The sequence below is a fragment of the Aricia agestis genome, chromosome 9 (assembly GCF_905147365.1).
Source record: "Aricia agestis chromosome 9, ilAriAges1.1, whole genome shotgun sequence".
Taxonomy (NCBI): Eukaryota; Metazoa; Arthropoda; class Insecta; order Lepidoptera; family Lycaenidae; genus Aricia; species Aricia agestis.
This window is the reverse complement of record NC_056414.1, coordinates 4567829-4589891: the sequence shown is the minus strand read 5'-3', so window position 1 is coordinate 4589891 and position 22063 is coordinate 4567829. Positions and strand designations below refer to the sequence as shown.

The 22063-nt window shown below is 37.3% G+C and overlaps 1 protein-coding gene across 1 annotated transcript in view; it reads right to left on the bottom strand.

The window, feature by feature from the left end:
* The window catches only part of LOC121730163 (tyrosine-protein kinase Drl-like), a 55088-nt gene that overhangs the window by 1880 nt on the left and 31145 nt on the right, over nucleotides 1-22063 (bottom strand). The window contains exons 2-5 of the mRNA XM_042119079.1: nucleotides 10174-10301; nucleotides 1934-2620; nucleotides 1271-1581; nucleotides 20-316 (exon numbers count right to left, since the gene is read on the bottom strand). Of these exons, the coding sequence (XP_041975013.1) occupies nucleotides 20-316; nucleotides 1271-1581; nucleotides 1934-2620; nucleotides 10174-10301 (1423 nt within the window). The remainder of the gene's footprint in view (nucleotides 1-19; nucleotides 317-1270; nucleotides 1582-1933; nucleotides 2621-10173; nucleotides 10302-22063) is intronic.

Below are 22063 nucleotides of genomic sequence, written 5' to 3'. Positions count from 1 at the left end.
AAGTTAACAGTATACTTACAGCTCATCAGGGCAGTTCGCCGGCTGCTGCAACCGGTACCCATCCCTTAAGTACGCTGCCACTTCAAACGGATCCACCTCAGCGTACGGCTGATGCGCCAGCGTCGTCAGCTCCCACATCAGAACCCCCAACGCCCACACATCAGCTGACGGACTGAACTGCTTCTTGGTCAACGCTTCCAGAGCCAGCCACTTGATGGGTCTGTTCTCGTTGTCTCCTAAGCAGTGGTAGTCGGCAGGGAAGAGGTCCCGCGCTAGGGCGTTGTCGGCTATCATCACTCGGAGGTTCTCGTCCACACTGTAAAGAAGATAGGCGTCAAAAGATCGTCTTCAATGTGGAAGAGAGACGGCATGTTTTTTTTATAATACTACGAATACGAATATCATACGTGGTCAACACATAAGGGCTGCTACTCGTATGCGACAGTTTGTCATGTATGTTTCCTATATTTCCTTTCTAAAAACCAGGTCCATACATAAAAATCATTCATAAAAATCAGGTCGGTCATTTGGCGACGATCGAAATGACCCATCACAAAACCTCTAACCTCACTAAAAATTGACAAAGTAAGCCTAACAAAGAAAGTGTTTTACGCGTATTAGGGCCTGTTTCACCACTTTCTGATAAAGTGCCGAATAGGCTATTCACAGCTCAGCCTTATCAGGAAGTGGTGAAACAGGCCCTTAGAGTTGGATCTATCTAGTTAATTCTCATAATTCCAGTTCTAATATATAATAGTTATTTTTGACCTACTACTTGTAACGGACATAATATATTTTATTGTCAAAATAGGTGAAAATATAAACATTTGCGTGTCAAGAGCTATCAGGTAAATTAGGCGCTAGCTGCGTAGTTCTACTTATCGCAACTGAAAACAACTTTAATTTAACGAAATATTTCAAATTAAAAAGTTAACAAACTCCTAATAATTATACTGTACATGTTTTTGCACTTACAGTCGTAAAAACTAACAGCTTCGTTATATTAATTAAGCCAGAAAACTAGGTAGAGTTTATTACTCAATAACTTTTTAGTTTAATTGGCTCTAGTCTAATGGTTTTAGGCATACAGTCGAAACAAGAAAGTCGCTTTCATAGAGCTCAGCTCAGCTTTTATTAGTCCAAGACTCGAAACCACTTTGTCGACGTAACGAACTTTTGAAAAATAGGACAGTTTCCGCCTGGCTTATTTTGATGCTACAGTGACAAAAGAGCACATTGAATATTCATGAGAAATCTCCAAAAAACTTACATGCAGTTCCTCGCGGCTATGTCCTTATGGAGCACGTGTTGAGAGTGCAAGTACGACAGGCCATCTAGGGCGTGCAGGGCCATTCTGACTACATGCTGGGTGGTCAGGGGAGGGGGAGGGGGCCCCGAGTTCCCCCCAATGCTGACCCCCCGGCACATAAGCAAGAACTGCTTGAGATTCTTCCAGCCAGCGTTCCACGGGTAGAGAAGGAATGGCGCGGTCTGGTCTTCTATGCTCACGCCCAAAACAGACAGTACTCTTTCGTGGTGCAGCCCGTAGAGCATACAGCCTTCTTGGAGGAGCAGGGATACCTGTGCAAAAATGTTGAATGTTTTCAAGTGGGTAAATAAATGTAGGCTACATTTTTAAAAGGTTAAATTGTTAAGCCTAAATTGTTTTTAAAAGGACGCTTGTTGCAAAAAGGAAAATTCGCAATAAAGGAAGCACTTTGCGAGCGAGAATCGATTTACGCTTTTATTGCAAGCTTCGCCCATGGGGATTGGGGATTTTAAAACTGTTAATCCCGTAGGAGTGAGATAATTTTAACTTTTTCATGATAAATTCTGTTGAAAAATGGAAGAAAAGTTAAAGTAGGTTTTGTAAAGTAGATTTATAGATGTCAGAGCTAACCAAATTAACTTATTGTGTTGTGATCAGCCTTACCTGTACTTGAGAAGCGTGTTCTGCGACAGTCTTGACGAGGACCTCCTGCTCCCTCGCTTCCTCGTCAGCATACGTCCCTCGGTACACCCTGCCGAAAGTGCCCTCCATGGCCACCGACCGTAGTCGTACTCTACACCTTTGGATGGTCAACTCGGCGATCCTCTGCTGAAGATCCCTGGCTCTATCTTCCGGAGCTGGTGCTGGTATAGATGTAGGACGACGGTAGCTAGTGTAGCTGGCTGCGGATTTGCACGAAGAGTCTGGTAGGAACGCATGAGCATCCTGCTCGTCGCTTCTCGCTCTGCGCAGCTTTCTCGCTCTGGCCCTGCAGGCGGCCGCAGCGATGGCAGCTATCAGCAGCACTGCGCCCGCGCAGCCGGCACCGGCGTAGAATATATCGGCTGACGTCGGTGCGTACGGCGCGTTGTCGACTCTCACTGCTGGGCGCGGGACGTCCTTCAAGCAGATTTTCTTGCGCTGGAAGTGCAGCGCCGTGGATGAGGAGCCAGTCGAGACGTTGAGGGATATCGTGACGTCGACTTCGGCGGCCACGGTGCCGGTGCATGGCAGGTCGACCCGCCACGTCTGGGGCTCAGTGGGCACGAAGCCTTCGTTGGATATGTTGAACGTGGGCGTGTGGAGGGCTCCGGAGTCCTTCATCACCTTCGCGTGGAGCGTGTACGGTAACTGTAACAAAGAATATACCTTAAAATTTTTGTTAGTAGGTAAAGTGTTAGTAACGAAGACTTCAAAACGTTTTGGTTTATGGCATAAACTTTATGCTGTTTCTTTCTTGCAGTCAAAGGTTACGAACAGTAATGTAAATTCTCTTCTTCATTACAATGAAGTACATAAACTAATCTCTTATCTTATATGGTATGGATCATGGCATGAGTTTTACATACTGGTAACTCGTTTTGGCATTCCACGCCGTCTGCGATAACCCCATGACGGGCACAATGGTAACGGTATCTGATGTAACTGTGCCCGCCAAATTGACAGACGCACCCGATGCTAAGCAGCATAGATGTGGAATAACTGGAGTCGTTGAATATTACGTTTTACATTTTAACTTGTGTGTAACGATTAAGATTCTAGCATAAAGTTAATATACCTAGCGGAATAGAGAAACCAAGGCCTGAGCAAGAGATGTCACTATCAGTAACACTGCGTGGTAAAAAGAGACGTGTGATACATGACAGCAGCACTCTTTTTTTGACGTCCAGTGGGCACGTGCCGCACGTTGACAATTTAATATCATAGAATTCATGTTCAATCATGCTTGTGTAAGTGTATACGTACACATATTTTTCACACAGATGAAAACCAATTTTGGTTACGTTTGACAGCCCGAGATTGTTACTCTATTCCGCTAGGTATATTAACTTTATGGATTGTAGTGATTTTAAAGCATTTTTATTTTAAGGTAGAAAATAAGAAAATGCATAACATATTATATTGTGCCTGTATTTGGATAATATTAAGTGAATTTAAGTGGTATAAATTTTCAAATGTTAGGAACAATTAAACAGTTTGAAAGACAATAAAGTTTTCAGGTAAATTATTTCAAGAGGTTCATGAATAGGTATCTATTCAGAAATAAATAATATTAAACCTAAACACACACACAACAACAATTTTTTGCCTATTCGCGAAAGTTTTACTTTTTAAAATTTATCTAGAAATAAAACATCCATCGTGCAATGTCAGGCCGATCAAATGTCTACCCTGCCTCACGACTCCTTATAAGTGCTCAAATAAACGATGTTTACACGGGGTATTATGATCGCAGTTCTTGAAAATACGATCCTGTTACTCCTTACTACTTGTATAACGTTACAGCAATTAAGATAAGAAACATACATATTAAATTCATAGTTAGTTTGTTTTGTCTCGTGAACCCACAGAAACACCTCTAGATCTTATAAGTCCGTAATAACATTTAAAAGAGTGTAAAAGACACTTCACCTAGACTGCACAGGGTAATTTTCGCATGTCCCTTTGCAAGTTTAATACTGAAGTTACAGGTTATGTAAGGAAAACTAAGTATGTATATATGTGTATGTGTATATGTATATCAATGTTGTATCGTGACTAGCATAACTTACATATTGTGGTTATAACAAAGAATTGCCATATTTTTTACTAGATCATATTAATCAAAATAATTTCACAGTCAACAATAGCGAGCGGCTCCATGAAAACAAAACAGATGAAGACTGTAATAAGAAAAGCAAACTAACTGATGAAATCTAAGAGTTAACTACAAAGTAGTTACCGAGAAAGGTACGCCGACAAACAAAACAGTACACATCTGATAGTGGGTGCAAATATTACTATGCTTCTTTGTTCAACGGACCTTGGTTATGAAAACAAACTTATCAATTCGTACTGCCCAATAAAGAGAAGCCAAAAGGTAGAAAGTCGTTATGCATAAATGAATATAGCTTATATTGATTTGATGTGAGACTTGTGAACGATTGTAGATTGTAGAGACTTAGAGATATTTTACAAAAAATTATAGGGTGAAATAAAAAAATCTCACAAGGCATTTGGTTCCGAATGAAGAGTATTAAAACAATCTCGTATAAAACGTGACCAAACAAAGCTAAATAATTATAACTGCGCTCAACTTTTCTCAAGTACGCCGCGCTACCACGCGTTACATAATATTAAGACAACGCCTGAAATTACTTTAGTGGATTTCGATCTTAATCTGCTCGGTTGGAAGATCTTACTTTGGGGATCACCACTGCATATCTCACTAAAGTTTGTCCATACACCGGTGGCTCTTTCATCAAATACTCACTATCAACTACAAACTACTCTAAACAAAGGTAAAAGTCAAAGAAGTAGCCGACAAAACAAACTTATCAGTGAGGCGGTAACCAGTACAAGACTAACTAAATATCGTAACATGGTTCACCGCTACACAAACAGTCGCTACTACAAAGACTAATGATTTGTGTGCTGACAAATTATGCGCTTAACTGTGGTTTATTCTTTGGTTAAACCGCCCTGCAGTAGGTCAGTTTGTAAGTGTTTAAACTCGCTTATAAATCGGCACCCAGATTGTACGATTTTAATGCAACAGCAGCTTCGTTCTTTCTTCGATTACGTTTCCTATCCGACAAAATATTAAAGAGTATCTCATAAATTCGGAATCAATCCAGTATCTCCATAGATACCAAAATGTGCGAAAATCATTTTGCATACGACTCAGCTACAAAAAAATTGTATTTTGTGACTACAAAATGTTCATCATAAAAATATTTTATTTCTAAGTGTATTTCTTAGATATGTTATTACTCCTATAATATTATAAGATTAAATTAATGTAAACGAATTAAAAAATATTAAAATTGGCCCTTGACTAATTTAAAGAATTTTGGTGAAAATGAATATGCTCACCTTTTAGAAATTAGGTTCTAATGAATGCGGTAAAAGCCGAAACTAATTAAGAAAACGCCAATTAAGGTAAGTTGGCCTGCTCTAAATGTTGAAATAGAAATGTAGTTTACTTTATAGCCTTAATAGGACCTTATTAATTAATTTTAATTAGTCTTACCTTAAATTGTGAACTTAATTTCTTAAAAAGCTAATATTACGCGCTTTTATCTAGTCTTTGGGCTAGCTAAGCTTTTGCGATCTATCGTTTCGATCCGTGAAAACGTGGTATGATCTAGTTTTATAATGCGGTTTCTTATGTATACTATTTTTTATTACAGTAACATGTGTTTATTGCAGGTATCAAAGACCCCAGGCTGCAGCTTCGTTCCTTATTCAGTCCATGTCAGTTTCTAAAATGATATTCTCAAGAAATATCAAGTTGTTTGAAACTGCATTAATGTTGCATAAAAAAGAAGAATCGATGTACATTTTCCACCGTTACCTAGCCGCCCTTATAAGTTTGTTTACCTACTTAGCTTTCATAACCTAGCCATAACCAACTTAGGCTCGAAAGACGTTGATGAATCGAAGATTTATTCAATTATTTTTTTCCATAAACGTATTCGTAAGTTCTCGAAGTATGCCATATAAGGCAGTTTTTCAAATATGGACACACATAACAGTATTTAATATGTCGAGATAGCTCATCCAGCATTTGGGTCGAGTAAGCTTTGCGTAGACGGGCTACGGCATAAATTATAATAATAATAATATCTATGGACGCTTCACACCACGTCAGTCTGGCCCCGTGGTAAGTACCTCAAGGACTTGTGTTACAGGTGCCAGACAACGGAAATATATTTAATACTTTTTATACTAAGTATTATTATACTTAAGATTTTTTTATTATAATATGATACACATCCTACTATCCTACTAATATTATAAAGGCGAAAGTTTGTTTGGATGTATGGATGTGTGGATGTATGGATGTTTGTTACTCTTTCACGCAAAAACTACTGAACGGATTTTAATGAAACTTTACAATAATATAGCTTATACATCAGAATAACACATAGGCTACAATTTTAACCGACTTTCAAAATGGGGGAGGTGTTATGTTCGTTTTCTTATGTTCAACGATTACTCCGCCGTTTGTAAACCGATTTTCAAAATTTTGCTTTTGGTATATAGGGTATCATGCCAATTTAGTATTATATTCACAAAAGTGGTGATCTGATGAAGGATCCATAAGTAATCGAGGGAACTCCTCAAATTTTATAGGGAAACGTGTGGTGACTTCGGTTTCGTGAGAAGTATTCTAAGCATATGCTACCAACAAGTAAGATTTTGCACCGAGGTATACCTGGTATGCCGTGGTTCGGAAGGTGCTGAGAGAACTCCTGATTCTTTATAGATGCAAGTTTGGGAGTTTCAGCGTTGTTTTAAGAACGGAAAGCATATTATGCTACTATGCAAATTACATTCATCGTCATCATCATCACTACCATATTACACTATGCATCGTCGATTATGAGCCTATTATGTGTTATTGGTACTTTTCATAGTCTTTTAGATCGAGACTCAAATTTGTCAAGCGATAATTTAAAAAAATCTAATTATAAAAACCTGAAGAGTATGTTTACTTGAACGCGCTAACCTCAGGAACTATATGTCCGATTTAAAAACTTATTTCAGTGTTAGATAGCTTATTTATCGAGTAAGGCTATATTATATGTATCTTAGCGTGATAATTCACGCTAAGACTAATACGACCAAAGAAACTCAGGAAAACGTGGGAAAAACGGGGAAATATTAGAAAGGGTTTGTCTCACGAACTACTGGAGCAATTTTTATGGCAATATTTGGCACAGATAGTAACAGTAGACCACGTGAAGAGAGTAGGGACATAAGCTATTTTTTATGGGAAAATGTACGGTTTCCGTAAAATTCCTAATTTACGCGGGCGAAGCCGCGCGGGACATCTAGTATTTAATACATATCCATGACCCAGGAACTTTGAAAACTTTTTGTTCCGTCGGCGGGATTCGAACCCGCGACCCACGGCTTGAGCTACCAACGCGCTCACCACTGAGCCACTGAGCCATCGACAAATCGAATATGATAGCGACAAATCGCCTATAATACTAATCGAAAGAAATCAAAGGATCAAACTAAGGGATATATAATATATTTAAGAGAAAAGCGACTAGAACTTAGAATTGTGTGAAATCGCGTTGGCCAGTTAAGAAGTCCACTAGTCACTAACTCACTACACGTCTTCAGACCGTTTATTTATTCTACCTCGGAGTTTCTATCAGAGAAAATATTATTATGTCGTTGACGTAAGGGCCTCCATATACAGTCCAGATGTGGTCGGACTGATCGCTGGTCTGACTAAACTCGTGAAACGGGAAAACACCGGTTAAATCGGTCTGCGATCGGTCGGCAGTACGGTCTGCTCGTACATTGAGGTCTTCAGCCTCTCAGAATTAAGTCCAAACGCTAGGGATGAGCCAATTCGATATTCCATACCATAGCCGCCGCTGCAGCATCGTCAATGAATGCACATAATATTTGGTTAGCGATGTGTATCAGTCGGTATCGATATTTGCATGCCGGGCGAACGGCTCGATACATCAACATGATCGATTCTATAACGAACTGAATACTAATATCTTTAATCCGTTTTCGTATACCTAGTAAATATGTATTATTCAGATGGTGAAAAATGTATGGGCAAATATTTTATTGCAACTCATGTATAGCCAAGATTTAAAGAGTTACCAACTACAAAAAAAAATCAGTGGTACAAAACACACTCTCTCTAGGCATCTGTTTAGGGGTCTGCAACAAAAAAAAATGAAGAAAAGAGACAGTTAGGACCCTGACAGGGAAATAAAGGATGTTTTTCCTCCCGAAATTAACATGTTAATAATATTGAACACTTGTTCCTAGTTAAAGCGTTCTTGGACCCAGGCGCGTTCAGACCCCCCCCCCCCCCCCCCCCCAATCTAAGGTCAAATCTCAAAATCTTGCCAAATAATAAGGAAATTTCTAGTTATATCCTATATAACAGCAATAAATTTTTAGTGAAGTGACTAGTGAGTGACCCCCTCCAAAACTTCAGGCTGCGACCGCGCCTGCTTGGACCACGCCTACCCCTATTCTAAGAAATATTTTAATCAATTCAAATCGTGGCATGTACCTAATTTAAAACGTTGACAAATAGCAACATAAAATGTGCTATTTTAAATAAATTAGATATTTTATGACCCAAACATCCATTTTTAAAGCTGTTTATTCAAATTCAAATAGGATGTGCAATTTACATAATAACAGCTTGCCAAGAACTGGATAGCGAATAAAATTACTTCGGAGTTGAAAAAATTAACTTTCCCCAACTTTTATGAAATGAGATTGTCTTGAATTTTCTTCGAAACCTTCAAGAAAACGACAAAGCTTTATCAAAACCCACTGATATTAGATTTACCAAAGCACTGCCCTAACCTCTAAATGATCGCAATAAATAAATTATACATAATACGATATTTTATGAGCGTATTATTTGTTCAACCTTATATAGGCGAATTGCGAAAACATCAAAGACGGCGGTAGTCATAAATAAAAAGCTCGTTTACAAAGTTGTATGAGATCGTAAATTAAACAAAACATTTTTATAGCTTATACCTAAAAAATAAAAATAAAGAAGTGAGAATTCCAATAAGGTCACTGGAGGCAGGAAAAGATCATTTTCGTAGAAATATAAATACATCTTTTACCATATAAGTAATACAATATTTCCTTAGATGCCTGGATATTACAAAACAAAGCTAATAGATATTATTAGTCTCAAAATGCCTAAAATAAACAGTAAGGCAGTTAATGGAACAGTAATTAGTTCATATGAAACGATTACCTAATTAATAAAATCAAACATAATATTCAATTAGTTAATCTATTCGCCATTTCGTGGAATATCTTACGCCTAATATATTATGTTGATGTGTAATTAGTAGATCTTCTTTTACTGATCTTAATTTGATATGCTAATTTTGCTTTAAAGTGAGCGCGTCATCTACATATTAAACATATAAAAACTTAATTATTTCTATCCATCTGTTCTTGTAAATGTTAGATATTATGAAAAAATGTCGAAATGGGATCATACATAATATTTGTCACTAAGCAGAAAAGTATTTGAGCCAACATAGGTCAATCAAAATCTTAAAATGAAAATAATAAAAATTTTCATGTTGACGAAATTAATGTACCTACCTCTCAGAATATATAATGTTGTACATTAAAGTATTTATGTTTAGCATCTGAGGAAAAATAGACATTGACTTATTTCTACGTAGATCTAGAAAACACCGCCATAATATCTCACAAAAAGACTTTCCGAAGCGCACTGCGCAGAGCGTTATAATCTCTTAAAAAGTGTCACGTCCAGATTAAGGACTTAACAGGTAACACGTCTACGTGACGTCACTAATCCCTACAGGATACAAGGTTCCAAGGGCTTACCCTTTAGGACTTTGGCTTTAGAAATATTAATTTTTTGGATCACAGCTAAGTGTCAGAGATTAGAGACTTTTAACACAATATAGAAATCAAAGAAATTGAGAAGAAGACTTTTTTGGCTGTCAAAAAGACTTTTCTAGAATAGCCAGATTGGAAAACTGAAGTCAGGCGTAGTTGGGTTATAACTCATACTACATAATACATATATTATTAGATATGATTTGATGCCATACACCTTGTACATTTAAGAAACCTTTCTTAGAAATACCTTAATTGTTCCAAGATTTAAGACACATAATATTTTTAAAACAGAGTAAAGTACTCACCGGTCGTCTCGTTAGACTCTGCCATGTGAAGTGCAGTTCGCCGATAGTGGCTGGCACTGGCACCACGAAGTTCAGGGCATACACGTTGATCTGCCCTTCGCGGACATAGTAGAGCTCCGCTGTCAGTCCTGGAAGAAGAAATCTGGATTAGAACGGACTAATAAGAAGAATCTTATGGGAATATTTACAAGGTGGCATAAGATGAGAGATTTTCATATCTTTGATATCTTATCTTCTTAGAAACTGACATAACATTGCAGTAGAGGAAATATGATTTGAAAGCGTAACCTGATGCTACAGAAATATCGATCTGCAATCTGATCCTGGATCTATTGAAATACCAGTACTTAAACCAATACACATCAATATGAAAAAGGACAAAAACGTTCGCACGCGCAGCGGCGAGATCAAAGCACAAAGACGCCGCGCCACCTGTCCACAAATCATGGGAACCGCTAAAAAAGATTTGCCGGAAAATAAGTCTTTGAGATATGGTAATCGACCGTACTGAAGTAGCTTTACCTGGCTTTTTAGGTTCTATTTTTATTTCGGCAGACCACAAAGCAACAGAATAAGACAAATGAACTCACAATTTAGATAAATGTGGCTAAAGTGTAGAAATACCAGTAGCCGAAAGTTACCAAAGAAAGAAACTTTCGTCAGAACTAATAGTAGATAATAAAGATTAAGATAATTTAATTAAAATAAGAGATTTCGAGATGGCCGTAGCACACGGAATTTAAATAACAGATTACATTCCACGAACTCGTTACTCGTTATGGGATAAGTTGTGACCTGTCATTACCTCTGGCACGATCGTTATGCCCACCGCATAAGGATCATTTCATACTACGAGGCAAAATAAATCTGGACGCACCATATCATGCCTTATTACATATTCTCGTTTTTTCTCCCGACCCTGTTATTAGTAAGGCAAACATTGTTTAATGTGAGGCCAATTACACGTTACATGAGCAGATGCCAGTAAATGCGTATTTTGAACTTCTGATGATTGATGCCCAATTTCGCTTAGTAAAAAATTATGGCAAAATAATGATGCTGGTATTGACAGGTTCAAAATTGTTTTTGAAAAATTAACTGAAACGATATCCGTATAATGGTAATTTCATCAGAGCGGCTTTTTTACAGAGGGATGATCTTTTTGCGTCGAGGGTGAGAAGCCCAACAATCGAGCCAATCGGGACACCCAATTTATCATTAGACGCAATGCAGCAACCAAAACTTGCTCTTAGCCTAATTAATATGCAAATTACAAGTAGCAGACAAATAAATCATAAAACGATGATCAGCCACATCAAATTAATTAAAAACAGGTTGGAGCTTTACCGGTGTGTCGACAATTAACTCAATATCGGTATGTAAACGAAGCTAACGATCCATAATTTCACACCGTTAATGGAATATTTGTTTATTCGAGACACGATAAGGACGATTAAGAGTTAAGTGAGCAGCATATGAAAGCCGTTTGAACACTTTATGTGGGTGTTTGTATGCGGAGAACACTGAAATGTGTTTGCTAATTGAATTGATAAGACTTTCTAACGACTACTTGTTTATGTTTGTTGTATCATTCGACGAGTCTTTATTGAGTCTTACAAAATGTAGGAGCAAGCGAAAAACAAAGTAAATCTAAGCCCTGAGATCACTCTACTCGTTTTCCTCGTCTTCTAAAAATCTGTTTAAAGTAACGTTCGTGTTCATAATAATTCATCTCGTTAAATATTTCATAACCCCAGCTGCATTTGTCATTACTGAGTCGTTTCATCGAAATCCAAATCTGATTAAATCTCTAATGGCCCTTAAAATATTAATACAGCATGAATTTGAATTTTAAGTGGCAATAAAGATGTTAAGAAAATGGTTCTTGTGAGTCCACAAAAAGCGATAGCGTGTACTACGCTACCGTTCGCGGCGACTTTAAAGGCGGCGGGGAAAAAGAACACTTCATAGGACAAATAATGCGAGATAACGCAAGAATACTCGGTGGCGCCCGTTTTTTAAACAAATAAACCGCCTGGATTCCGAGCACAAACATTTTTAGCAGATAAGAAATCCCTAAAAAGCTTAGGACGGGCGAAAAAACTCTATTGTATTGACGATATTGTGCGAGCAACACCAGAAAGAAATCGCACCATTGAACCGTTCACACCTACGAATAAAACGTTCATTATATTCGAATAAAAGCCCGCAAAGAACGAACAAGATAGAGCGGGGCATAATGGCGTCGATCCAAAAAGCTCCCCCTCGAGGAATGTCAGGGCAAAGATTATTGTGAAATTACACGGAGGCGTGCAAGAAAATAAAACATAAGCGTAAACAAAGGTGCATATAACACTCGAGACTGAGACGAATGCAGTTTCAGTCGAGTTGACGATAGCGCAAGAATTTACAATAACCCGGCGGGAGGAAACCGCTAAATAAACATCTGTTTAATGCTTCCCATAAGGTATGATGCTAATAAACCGAGCCGAGAATATCTGGTTGTCCCGTAAAAATCGATGGATATAGCTGGTGCTGCATGTTGCAATAACGACAGTTTTATTGGATTATACCGGAACCGCGTTAATGTTGGGGCGTAACAGTTCGACTTCTGTTTCGGTCAATGACATACATGGGATGCTACTGTAAGGATTTTTCATATCCATGAAGTTAAGACTTCATTTCTTAATGCCACATACAACAGACACAAAACTACATGTTTTTAATTTATAACTTTAGAAATTATGAAAAACATTTGCATCTTCATAAAATTTATAACTATGTAAATAGTGTCATCTGCTTCATTATAAAAATCATAATTGATATTATAATAGGCTATCTTTGTAATGTTAAAAAAATCCATAAAGGTAAGTTGTAAATTATCTTGATGGATAATAGAGTGGACGATACATCATCCATGTACACGTTATAAAATTCCATCAACTATTTTCATCACGTAGCGTTGATTTAAGCTTAAGCCTCGGAAGACACAGGATACATGCCCGTATGGACAATAACAATTAAGTCTGTGGTGCACGTGCGCGGAATATACAATTTCTACGTCCATTTCAAATACTCGTTTTGTAGTAAAATACATGTTAATGTAGCAGTGCTACGAAATAATTGTTGTAAGGCTTGGGTTGATATATTTCTAATTCTTTATTTAATTCTTCAAGCCCCATAAGAGCACCGGTGATCGCGACAACAATAGAATACAAATGAATTTCCTGGAATCTGCGATCGAAGTATTAAAGAAGTAAGTAGAAGTAAGTATTTCATGAGGTTTAGCAATAAACAAACTACCAATAAACTTGTGCTAAAAGTTACAACTGAATAAGCAAATTCAGTTTCTATGGCAGTATTAAAATATAAGCTAATGTGAAGAATGCAAATATAAATTTCATATTAAATAAAATTATGTAAGAAACTTAACACGTTTATAAGTTTCTGCGGTCGGGAATCTACAAAGTCGCTAATTCAATTTACCTGATGCATGCGACAAAAACATCAATCTTATGGGCGTCACCGCAGGATCATTGCAGGTGCAGTCAGGTGTAAAATTAAACTAAGGTATTGAGGTATTGAGCGGCAAGCCAGCGGAAACGTAATTCGATCTATTGCGTCCCATCCTTAACGAGATTTACTTTACAAAGCTTTAGGAAAAACCGGCCAAGTGCGAGTCGGACTCGCGCACCGAGGGTTCCGACAGCTTAAAGGTATTATAGACCTGAGTATTTAGTATGAATTTCAATTTAATACCTCTACGCGTTTATGAGGAAATGGGTAGTAAGTTTAAAATTATTAAAAAAAAATATATTATGTGATGTAACTAAAAATTTATGGTTTTCGTAATTTTTCCTTTATCTATGCTATAAGACGTTGCTTCGTACCAAATTTCAAGATTCTGAGTTCACGGGAAGCACCCTGTAGGTTTTGATTCCCTTGCAAGTGTCGAAAATTTGCGGCATAAACGGCTGTATCTTTTGATTGCGTTGGCTTAGAAGTTTGATTTTTTCACAGCTTCAAGGGACAGTAGACCTGAGTAATTGATATAAATTTCAGCTTCATGCCTCCACGCGTTCCTGAGAAAAAGGGTCTTGACAGACGGACAGACGGACAACAAAGTGATCCTATAAGGGTTCCGTTTTTTCCTTTTGAGGTACGGAACCCTAAAAATGGGGAACGGTTTACTTTTTCCTTCGGTTTGTGGTAATATAGCAATTAGACCCTGTTAGAGAAGTTTCTTTGATTAGATTATTCAAGAAATAAAGCTTTTAACGACTATTAAATATAGCAACAAACAATATCGGAAAATTGGCTCGTGGTAGAAAGACCACTAATGCGATAACTATACAGATCATTATTTTAAATTATTTAGATTAGATCATCAAAGAAATAAGTTTATTGAGGATCGATTAAATCTTAAATCAAACAATATCGGAAAAAGTAAAAAGGAATTAAGATAAGAAAGGAATAATGAAGCTAGACGTGATATACCTTCGTATACGTCTCGTAATGAGAACGCACGAGGGTGACTCTTAAGGGGCGATAAGAGCAGTAATCGTCGTCATCTCTCACCCAGACACCCCCCCTATTAATTACTACAATGAAATTACGACATTCCTACACAAATTGCACACAAAAGTGGTAGTAATTATGTAAACAATCGCCTGCATGTACATTGTACACCCTTTCAAAACTCAGGTAGATGCTGTATTGTGATTGCCAGTAGATTGTTTGCTTTGTTCTGGATATACAAGGATCTTTTTCCATTAAGCTCAGAAACGCTATGAAAAAGACTTTTCAAAACTAGGGCATCGATTGTTGACTATTGATTTTAAATGTGCCAATCAGAGAAACATTCTCTCAAACCCCTTTTATCTTCTACCTCAATGAAATTTTAATATTACGGGCACACTAGTTTGGTAATGCGTTCTCAAAAACTTCAACCATAAACAGACGCCAAGATGAAGACATTTCAAAACTAGGGCACCGCTTCGAACCTTTAGGGATTCCAAACGTGCCAATCAGCTAAATATTTCGCTTAGCATGTAATCTCCATCCATCCATCTTCTCCCAAATATCCCAGTGATGGATGCTCCGTTTTTGCTCGCATGCCGGCTAAGCCAGTCGCATCGGTTTGACAGCTAAACTTTTGGTCCGCACATGTGTTTCAGTGTTGATCGCTCACGTTAATTAGCTGCTATATTTAGCCACGCCGCATTAGTTTAAACATGAGCCTGAAATTTCGCATCGTAATTTGTGACTAACATCATTAGTTATGCATTAACCCTAACTAATAGTTCACTAGGTTTTCTGATCGGTTTTGCCTAGGAATTTATTCCTTTTGGATTCTTGTAACGATTTTTAACAAGCAATTTTCTTGGCTCATTGCCGATTGTTTGTTGAGACTAACTAGGAAGTTAACGATACTTTCCAGAGTATAAATAGATAACCTATTGGAGTTTGACTCCAAGACAAAGAACAAACAATTACGTGTTAAGTAGCCCAGATTTACTCAGTTCATATAAATAAGGAAGAGCCGTAGGGTTGGCACCTCACACCTTTTACATACACGTTTTGAAGCGGAATTCATAGTTTTCTATGTTCCTAACACATTTTTATGAATATTATCGTTAGTATTTAAGTAGCAAAACTTGCAACCAAAAAATTTTAACAATCAAGAATTTTAATTGGCATATGATAATATTGTGTAGGTACTTATATAAATCACTCTAGTTTCACTATCTTTGTTTAACTTTTCATATTCGGTTAACTGGAAAAAAGAATAACCAATTTACAAAACCCATACAGTGATACTCACGCGATTTGATTTATAGAAACAAAGAATGACATGGAAAACTGCGAATAAATCGTAGACAACCCTAGCAAAGTGAATAATCGTTGTTGCGCACAGTTATTTATCTGCAGTAACGAAACAAATTGTTTGTAATAAAATAAACATGCCCCGTTTACGATCCTCCACACTTCTCGACGGATTTATACCACATACAGACATACACCTGTCGTTATATGCAATACTGTTTATATCGCACCAAAACACGCCATTACCTTCAAACTATTCTACGACTTACGGCGTTAGCATACGGCGTGTATTGGCATAATCGGTTTAAAATAGCGAGTTCCTTGGCGTGGCTAAAGATAAGAGTATTAATTTAGACAGATTCATGTTCATGTCGCAGTGAGGCGTCAGTTGTATCGGCGATGTTCATCGATGTGGAAGTAATCGAGTCAAATTTAATTAGAGCTTCAAGTAACACGCCTTCAAGGATGAAGGAGGACTTTGCTTCTACTAAACATAATACGAATTAAATATTCACCTCCACTAGAAGATATGGCATAAGTCCACTAAATGCTGTTTTTTAAATTAGAAATGAAAAAAAATCAGATGAAAACTTACACCGAGGAATAAAGTTTGAAAGCCGCATTCAAAATGAGATTCACGAAACCTTGTTGAGAAGATAAAGAAAAGGAATCCGAAATTAGAATAACAAACAGAAAATTTTAATTTCACCACAAATGTCACCAAAAACAACATTTTCGGCGCAGAAATTAATTTACCGGCACTCGGGTGAAATTTCGCCGAAACTCGAGAGTCGAGACACAAAAAGTCATTTTTTCAAGTCGAGTTGCCGGAAAAAATATCCTTGACGCCGACCCGAACTGGATTAAACTCCAACCCTCGATGCATTTGTAACTTTAACGCGATGTTAACATTTGGTTAGATTTCATTAAAGGTAACAGAAAGAAAACTTTAGTTTCACTGGCAAAAAACACTGGCAAACTACAATAGATATAGGTCTTTTTGTGCTTTATTGTTGGAGCCAGAATCACATGCAGCTTGTTAATCTTCTAGTACAGCCATCGCACATAGGGGTTAATATAAAGTGTTCAATCTGCGAAAAAAGTCTGTGGCGCGTAAAATAAAATAAAAAAAATCGGCCAAGTCCGCACGAAGGGTTCGGTACCACTATAGAGCAAAAATAGAAAAAAAAACATGTTTTTTGTATGGGTGCCTCCCTTAATTATTAATTTTATTTAAATTTTATTATAAATTATTAAAGTATGAATGTAACTGAGTATTTTGTAAACATTTTAGGAGGCTACTTCATACTTGTTGTCATCATTGATACTGAGCAAAAAATGTAAAAAAAAAATCACGTTTGTTGTATGGAAGCCCCCCATTGTTGTTAAAGAGGCAACAGAAATACATCATCTGTAAAAATTTCAACTCTCTAGCTATTACCGTTCTTGAGTTACAGCCTGGAGACATACAGACGGACAGACATCGAAGTCTTAGTAATAGGGTACCGTTTTTACCCTTTGGGTAAGGAACCCTAAAAACGAAACAATCGAGTGTTTTTAGACATGAGCAACATTTGAAATTAGTTAACAAATCACATGGAAACGCCCAAGCCCCAAATATATACACATAGCTGTTGGGTCAGCAATACCAAGTTTAATTATCTCACATTTAAATTCCAGCCCACGTGCACCTTTATCAGCAATTCGGTTATCGCACGGTAGCGCGTCCTAATCTGTACCTTATCGGTGGTCCTACAAGATTTACTCGGACTTATCGGCTACTTAATGTTTTTGTATCGCTACTGTCCGGTACATTCTTGTGAGGGCTCCGAGAATTCAATAATTGTAACACCCAAATTAAGTGATGAAATTAGTTTTTTTTTTTTTTTATAAAGTTGGCAAAATAAAATTATTTCTGAAGTTGAATAGCATGCACATAAGCAATGCAAAAATAGTAATGAAATTTTAATGCCTCACTCGAACTGCAGAATTGAGCAAGCCCTACACGCAAGCTCAATAGGCGCAGCACGTTCGAGCAGGTAATAAAGAAACAAAACATGTGGAATTTCTGGAAACCTCCAAAGCAAACAGCGAGGTGTACAGTAACGAACACGCTTGACAAATATCGCTGGACAAATATTGGCTCCGGCGGATCACAGATTAAACAGGAGCCATCACGGTGGCTTTATTTGACTACCGATGAATTCGTGATATAAATTAGGAAACAATTTTCATTTCTGTGATAGCTTTTGATACGTTTATACCTACACAGCTCATTTCAACAACAAAGCAGAGAAAATAATTGCTTTCGTAATTATTGTAGATGAGACTGGGTTAGAAAGCCTAAGAGCCTGTTGCTCAATAGTCAACTAGTTTATCCAGGACGTGTCCAGGACTTTTGTTTCTGTCGCTCAGCATAAAGTAAGCAATGATAAAAGTTGCCGATAAGCTATTCCGTACTTATAATTAAAATTATAAATTGAATGAACACATATTCAAATTTTTAGGAGACATATCCGATACGCATTTAAAAATCGCCAACACCACACATTGTGCATGTAAATTAATATGTAGAATGCAGGAGGCTGTATGGCATTTAACAGGAGGGCCCTAGGGCGAGAGTGCTTCAGTCTGCCTGTTTAAACTCAACACCTACCGTTAGCGTGAAGGAGCAAACAGAATTTCATAAAGCTAGACGTTTACGCTGGTACCAGCTTGCACTTCAAACGCCTTTCCAGTGGTTAAGTCTGCACTGTATCGATTATCATGTTAATGCAATGACACTGGATGGATGGCTAACGGATTGTTCGTTCCCTTGGCTTTGTTACAATCCATACTAGTATTATAAATTTGAAAGTGTGTCTGTCTGTTACCTCTTCACGCTTAAACCGCTGAACCGATTTTGCTGAACTTTGGTATGGTGATAGTTCGCGTGCCGAGAAAGGACATAAGATGATTTTTGTTGCAGATCGTATGGTTGCCGCGCGATAAACTAATTTTAGCGTAACTTTATAGAATAACGGTATGAAAGCCTTATGGAATCAGCTTGCTGTGACTAACTTGCAAAATGCAACGTTTGAGTCAGCACCGAGGTATTTGCTTTACCCGGCTGGAGTGCCTGAGGACTCGTTCCATAAATAATGGCAATCGAAACAACCGAGAATTATCGAGTTGGCAGCCGTTCAGAAAATAATTTACAACCGTCGAAGAATATAAAATTTTAGCATCGTAAAGTAAACAATGGACAAAACGCTCTCGGGTTACACCTATAATTTTATCGACGCGTAAAATACACTGCCTTTTTGCGAGAAAACCCTCGTTTTATATTAAACTTTCTGCATTTTACTCTTATTAAAGCTGCAGGCATTGCACAGAAAACGTTTCATAAACTTTTGTTTACATAAGCTTACTCTGCGTTCTTCTTTTTTTAGTTCATCTGATTTTTAATATCTAAAACTTTATTCTGGCATATATTTAGACGCATAATCTAAATAAGGGTTGTTGGTCCGGGAAGTAGGATTTTTTAAGGAAATTTCCTGCTCTTTAAGGATCTTTTTTTAAATTTTGATTATCTCAAATAATTTATGCTTTTTGGAATATTACAAAAACCAAACACTTCTTTTTTTAATTAGTAGTTTATAACTTTTGCAATTTTTATCAGCCCCTCTTGTATGCTCTTTTCGTGCTTTACTGCACGATTTGGGCAATGCTATGATTTAGTAGTCCATAGTTTAAATGCAAAATAACTATAAAGACATTTATATTTGAAAAGGCTGACAATATCTGATTCGAGGCCAGACCCGGCATATGACGGCCTTTCCTTATGAAAACTAGACGGACTTCCCAATTATTGCAATTTTAGGTTAGACACATGTTGCAGGTGTTAATAACGAAATTAAAGCGATATTAAGGAATCGAACACCAGTAATAAGTAAAAGGATCACTAAATTACTTATGTAATCCAAACAACTCCTTCGTATTGCCACTTTTTTTAATTTTTTTGGCAGAGACTTACACTCCGATTGCGAGTACAAAACGGAAAAAAAATTTGAGATCATTTTTTTCGTAACAGGTAGTTAGTAGCGACATGTCTGTTTCTTAAATCAAACTAACTTTGCAATAATGTTTTACCCACTGAGCCATATGAAACTAGTCGTTCAAATATGGAAGTTATTGCCGCTAGACTTACCTCCCAGACGGACTTCGACACCTTACTTCTTTATTATTATACTTATTTTATTAATTTAAGTCTTTAATATCTTCATATTTACTACTATTTTTAGACCCAAAGACAAATCTCTTATCTGTTATCTCCGTTATTTATACTATTTTTTTTTTATTTGGAATCAGACGGACCAAGTATCCTATCATAAATCCACTAACCAGGATCATATTTTATGTCCATTTCACGCCCCTCCGAACCTAATATCCGTGGTAGTTAAACGTGTTTCCGCCTGTCACTGTCCAGGACCGATTAGACATGCCTGCTCTGTGCTCAGATTGTTAAGTGAACCTAGACCAACTTAGAAAACCAGCCCTATTGTATTTCAAAAGGCTCTAAGCATACTGTAATGCGATGGAATTTGAGAAAATAAATATTACATTAAAATTACACAAGATACGCATCCAAATATGCCGTAACATGAACACAACATAAATTGTTTTCGAAATTCAAATAATTTATAAAGTGTCACGATACTATCTCATAAAAACAACGGGCCGAAACTAAAAACCGATCCATAAATAAAAAATATCCCGATCTCGAATTTTGATCTTGAAGGACGCATTATTAATAACCCACGTCTAAATAAACATACAACAGATAAAAAACCAATACGAGACATTTATTAACACGACCGATGGGGCAAGAAAAAAAAGAAAAAACCATGATGGCGGGCGACGCGTTAACATAATGTTTATCGTGGGAGGCTGTCAAAACAGTGTCCAGCCCATCTCGATGCACCAGTGAAAGCTAGAAAGGCGAGATGTTATCTTATTCAAATTGGATGTTGTTGAACATAAACACTTTAATTAGTTTTCTTATTGCTCGATAATTATTAGACAAGACGACAAGATAATACTTACCATATGAACCTTCTTATTGCAGCCAAAAAGGTTATACTGAGATTAGATATTTCTTTTGTCGGTTGTAGAACAGACCTCTTCTCTTTCGATACCAAAATAGCTACAATTCCCGGAAATTTCATAGCTGGGTGAAAAAATCCAGTGAAAAAGCTGTGTTGGTCATAACTTATTACGTATGCTGAATACTAAACGCCTCGTTAGTCGTAACCCGATTCCAACAGACACGTACTACACTCCAATCAAAATATTTCGTAAAGTGCCCTACGTGATCCAACATGGCACCGGTGGCACCTTGTTGCTTGTGAGAATTGTGAGAAAAATATTTCTCGAAACATTATCCTTGTTTCTAATGCAAATACGCAGTTTATAATAAAGCACGTCAAAAATAATTGACGTTCTGTTCATTGTAAGATTATAGAAGCTTTGGTTAAGCCCAAAAAAACCGGAAGCAGGCATTTCTTTTGAATATTGCGAATCTTAGCCATATATTATTTCCATATCGGGAGCGTCTCTTTACGACTCCGCACAAGTAGGTGCGATTTCTTCAGCAGTAACTTAGTACTTTGTATTACCATAATTACCTCAGCTCATGGATAGTTTCTAGCCATAAATTTCTCGTTTAACAACTGCTATTATTTTATGTTTATATTACCTGTGTTCTAACACCTTCGCCGTGTATGCTAATAAAGTCATCTGCGCGTTGGTTTACTTTACTACCCTGGCTATCCTTTCCAATAAAACTTATGGTATTTTTACGGTGTTTTCACGGCGTGGAACAAATTTGAATAGGTCGTTAGCGAGCAAAAAGATCGTAACAAGGCTCCAACGGTTTATCAATACCAGACGTGGCCCATCTCCCATCGCTACCGAGATAGATTACCCACATTATCCCAAGTCCCAACCTTTTGTACCACCGACTCCGTTTAAATTGCTCCGTACAATCTGAATTCAAATTGTTTTCTTGTATCGTAGTTTCGAT